Source organism: Colobus angolensis, unplaced genomic scaffold (assembly GCF_000951035.1).
Source record: "Colobus angolensis palliatus isolate OR3802 unplaced genomic scaffold, Cang.pa_1.0 Scaffold5, whole genome shotgun sequence".
Lineage (NCBI taxonomy): Eukaryota > Metazoa > Chordata > Mammalia > Primates > Cercopithecidae > Colobus > Colobus angolensis.
In genome coordinates this window covers 2,150,241-2,154,585 of record NW_012118487.1, presented here as the reverse complement: position 1 = coordinate 2,154,585, position 4,345 = coordinate 2,150,241, and the positions used below count along the sequence as shown (strand labels likewise).

Here is a 4,345-nt window from a genome sequence, read left to right as displayed (position 1 = left end):
GGCGCCTGTAGTCCCAGCTACTCCGGAGGCTGAGCCAGGAGAATGGCGTGAACCCGGGAGGCGGAGCTTGCAGTGAGCTGAGATCCGGCCACCACTGCACTCCGGTCCGGGAGACAGAGCGAGACTCCGTCTCAAAAAAAAAAAAAAGAAATACACCCGTTAACAAATACTCAGAATTAATTGTGGAATTTTTGTGTTTGTTCTTGTCTTTATCTTGCCCAAATAGTTGTTCTCTTCCCCATTCCCTTTATAATTTTGCCAGTGGCACATTTATTATGTTTATTTAAACTTGAAAAAAACTCTCAAGAATTGTAGGGTAATACCTAGATGTGTCGTGCACTCTGAAAAGCTGTTATATTTTCAATATAAGGGACAGTGCAGGATGCTGAAATCATTATGTGTAAACTGTAAAAATGTCTGCCTTCTGTAATTAAGATTTTTAAATCTACCCTGAACTTCTCAGAAGGAGGATTTGTTTATAATACACCATACAGTAATAATTTTATCATTTCCAGCAGATAAATGGCAGTGTAATAGATGATATCTTACACATTCCTTTGTAATTGTGGGCACTTCACATGGAGAGTCACGGGGAAGGGCTCATACGGACAATTTTGAATCCCACTATTCTCCCCCACTCCAGAGTGGTTCTTTCCCCACAGAGTATGAGGCTATTGTTTCATAGTGAACCTTAAAACTCTCAGACTGAAAGTAATTAGAACTGGAAATTAGTAACCACTGTTTTCTAAACATTTCCCTTTTATTTTTATTTTCAATGTAAAGTAGGATTTTCCTATAAAAGAAGTGACCCTAGGGAAACTTTTGAAGTTAGCAGTGTAGAAAGCACCACCATGCCTACCATGCCTGCGGAAGGAGGGAAAACGGACATGGAAAGGATTGGCCTCTTTAGTGAGATGGAGTATATTACTGTGGGTGATAAATATGTGTCACAATTTAATCGTAAGTATATTTGCTTTCCTCTATGGGTGAATAGTGGGTATTTTCTAGATAAAATTTAGAATTTAATATTTAAATTGAATGATTTTTAGTGGTTTATATTTAAAAGCATTTAGTTCTAAAGTTTGTTAACGTGTAAAATTTCAATGGAGTTAAGCAATTTCATTTATTTATTTATTTATTTAGAAACAGGATATCTGTTACCCAGGCTGGAGTATAGTGGCCTGATTATAGCTCACTGCATCCTCAAACTCCTGGGCTCAAGGGATCCTGCCATCTCAGCCTCCTGAGTCCCTGGGACTACAGGCATATACTACCATGCCCAGCTAATTTTTAAATACTTTGTGGAGGTGGGGACTCTCACTATGTTGCCCAGGCTGGTCTTGAACCCTTGACCTCAAGAGATCCCTCCCCCTCAGCCTCCCGTAGTGCTGGGGTTAAGAGGCATGAGCCACTGCACCCAGCAAGAACTTTATTTTATGAGAATAGGAATCTCATTTTATGAGGGTACTCTATCCTCGTTTATTGTCCTCATAGGTAATTTTATTTCTTTTCAAAGGTGCCTGGCAGTTTTCTCCCAGAATATTTTGGTTAGATGGGACACTCCCCTATGCAAACAGCATTTACATTTGCATCCAAGAAGGCCATCCATTGTTACCTTCCTGAGAAATGAAATGCTAAGTGAATGGCTGAGGGATTTTTACAAAAGTCATAAATAATAGAGCTAATATACATAAATATTTAAATGTTTCCATTCAATTTTTGGATATCCGATTACTTCTATATAATAATACAAAATGAAACACTGATTTGGAGACATCTCCAAGATACATTGTCAAATAAAAAAGCAAGGTGGAGAATAGTCTATATAGTGTGCTAAGCATTAACAATGTGATTCTTCTGAGACAGCATTTAAAACAATGAAAAAGGATATATATGAAAACATTCACTTGAACATACCTGAACATTTTTTGGGAAACAAAATGATTATCTCTTTGCCTGTGGAAGAAGAATTGGGTGGCCAAGTATGGGAGAAAGACTTGTTGTGAAAATGTTTATACTTTTGAATTTGGAACTATTTGAATGTATTACCTTTTCAAAAATTTCAGTTGACCAAGTGTGGTGGCTCACAGCTGTAATCCCAGAACTTTGGGAGGTGGTGGTGGGAGGATTGCTTGAGGCGAGGAGTTCAAGACAAGCCTGGATAACATAGTGAGACCCTGTCTCTACAAAAAATATAAAAATTAGCTGGACATGGTGTCCTGCGTCTATAGTCTTGGCTACCTTGGAGGCTGAGGCAGGGAGTTAAGCCCAGGAGATTGAGGCTGCGGTGAGCCACAGTCACACCACTGCATTCTAGTCTGGGTGACAGAAGGAGACCTTGTCAAAAAAAAAAAAAGTTTAAAAAGCTCAGTGATACAGGCCGGGCGTGGTGGCTCTTGCCTATAATCCCAGCACCTTGGGAGGCTGAGGCAGGTGAACCACGACAAGGTCAGAAGTTCAAGACCAGCCTGACCAGTATGGTGAAACCCCGTCTCAACTAAAAATACAAAAATTAGCCAGGTGTGGTGGTGCCCGCTGTAGTCCCAGCTACTTGGGACTGAGGCAGGAGAATCATGGAACCTGGGAGGCGGAGGTTGCAGTAAGCTGAGATCACACCACTGCACTCCAGCCTGGGGAAGAGAGTGAGACTCCGTCTCAAAAAAGAAAAAAAAAAAAAAAGTCAGTGATACAGATTCACGTTTTAATAGCCAGTTGAATTAGGGATTGTATGCACTTCAAAAAATTCTCCATGTTACCAAAGCTCTCCTCAAATAGAGCTCTCCTAGATACAAATTACGAAAGATGTTTTAAACACTTATCAAAACAGCCTTTAAAAAACTACTGGGCTACTAGTATTTCACTGTATACATTTCACAGTTTAAAAATCTGTTCTCTTGTTGATGGACATTTGGGCTGTTTTATGTTTTTGATTATTATGAATAAAACTGCTATGAACATTCTTGTTAATGTCTGTTAGTGGCCATGGATACTCGTGTGTCTTGAGTATATGCCCCAGAGAAGAACTGCTTCAGTTTGGGTATGAAACACCGTCTCCGACCTGCGCACACACTCTTACTGCCATGTCACACAGCGCTGCCTAGTCTGTAGTTGGAGAAACATTGAATTAGATCACTTTAAGGTCTCTACCAGCTCTAAAACTCAGAGCGTATCACCAAGGCCTTAAATATGAAAATGTTTTGATGAAAACAACTTAGGTCTTATTGTCAAGATAGCCCTTCACACAGAGCTTTCAGGGAATATTTCGAAACAGTGCTCTAGAGCTCAAAATTCGTAATTGGCCCAAATGGTGTTTGGAAACTGTCCTCTTCTTTTCATGTCCTTTAATTGCTAGTAAGCTCAAAATTATCATCTGCCTAATTTATTTTTAAAGGACCTTTTAATGAGGCTGCAAGCAAAAGTAAACAGATGCTACCTGGGGGACCCAAAGCAATGTCAGACCTTCAGGCAGGTTATTTCGATCCCCATTTTGTGAGGATTTTTGAAGGAGAAGGCTACACGAATCTGAATCAAGTGAGGAGACGGGATATGATGGAAGCAGCCAGAAAAAATCTAGGCAAAGCCTTCTTCCCTAGTAGTGGAGAGAAAAAGCCGTAAGTGTTTTTTGGGGAAAAGTCTTAAATAGATTTCCTGCACCTTTATCCCTAAATTGTTTGTTTTTCTGTGGGACTGACTTACGTAAGATGAACTTTTAAGTGTTATTCTTAGTTTGTCTTAGGTGGAGATAGTTGTATTGGATGATTTAGATTGACAAGTAATCTTGATTAAATATATTCTCATTATATTAAATTTTAGATTATCTATATCACTGTGCTCTATTTGTTGATATAATAACAACAACTTAAATAATAAAATTTGTTTGAAAACCCAGATTGGGGAAAAAATTGCCTTTAATTATCATGTCTATGCCCCTGAGTCTTCTGCTGTTAACGAAGTATAAATAAAAATGTGAAGCTGGGTGCAGTGGCTCATGCCTATAATCCCAGCACTTTTCAAGGCCAAGCTAGGAGGAATACTTGAGGCCAGGAGTTTGAGACCAGCCTGGGCAATATAGTGAGACCCCATCTCTACAAAAGGTAAAAAATTAGCTGGGTGTGGTAGCATGTGCCTCTAGTTCCAGCTACTCAGGAGGCTGAGGTGAGAGGATCCCTTGAGCCCAGGAGTTGGAGGTTACAGTGAGCTGTGATTGAGCCGCTGCACTCCAGCCTGGATGTCAAAGCAAGACCTTGTCTAAAAAAAAAAAAAAAAAAATTCTTACCTTGGATTACAAACTGGGAAGACTAACGCAATGTTTGTTTTCTTCGCTTGTGTATGCCCAGTGCTTAGC

The 4,345-nt window shown here is 39.7% G+C and overlaps 1 protein-coding gene across 1 annotated transcript in view; it reads left to right on the top strand.

The window, feature by feature from the left end:
• The window catches only part of LOC105524328 (chromosome unknown open reading frame, human C4orf47), a 24,554-nt gene that overhangs the window by 3,188 nt on the left and 17,021 nt on the right, over positions 1 to 4,345 (top strand). The window contains exons 2-3 of the mRNA XM_011959529.1: positions 784 to 960; positions 3,392 to 3,611. Coding sequence (XP_011814919.1) covers positions 852 to 960; positions 3,392 to 3,611 — 329 coding nt within the window. The 5' untranslated portion in view covers positions 784 to 851. The remainder of the gene's footprint in view (positions 1 to 783; positions 961 to 3,391; positions 3,612 to 4,345) is intronic.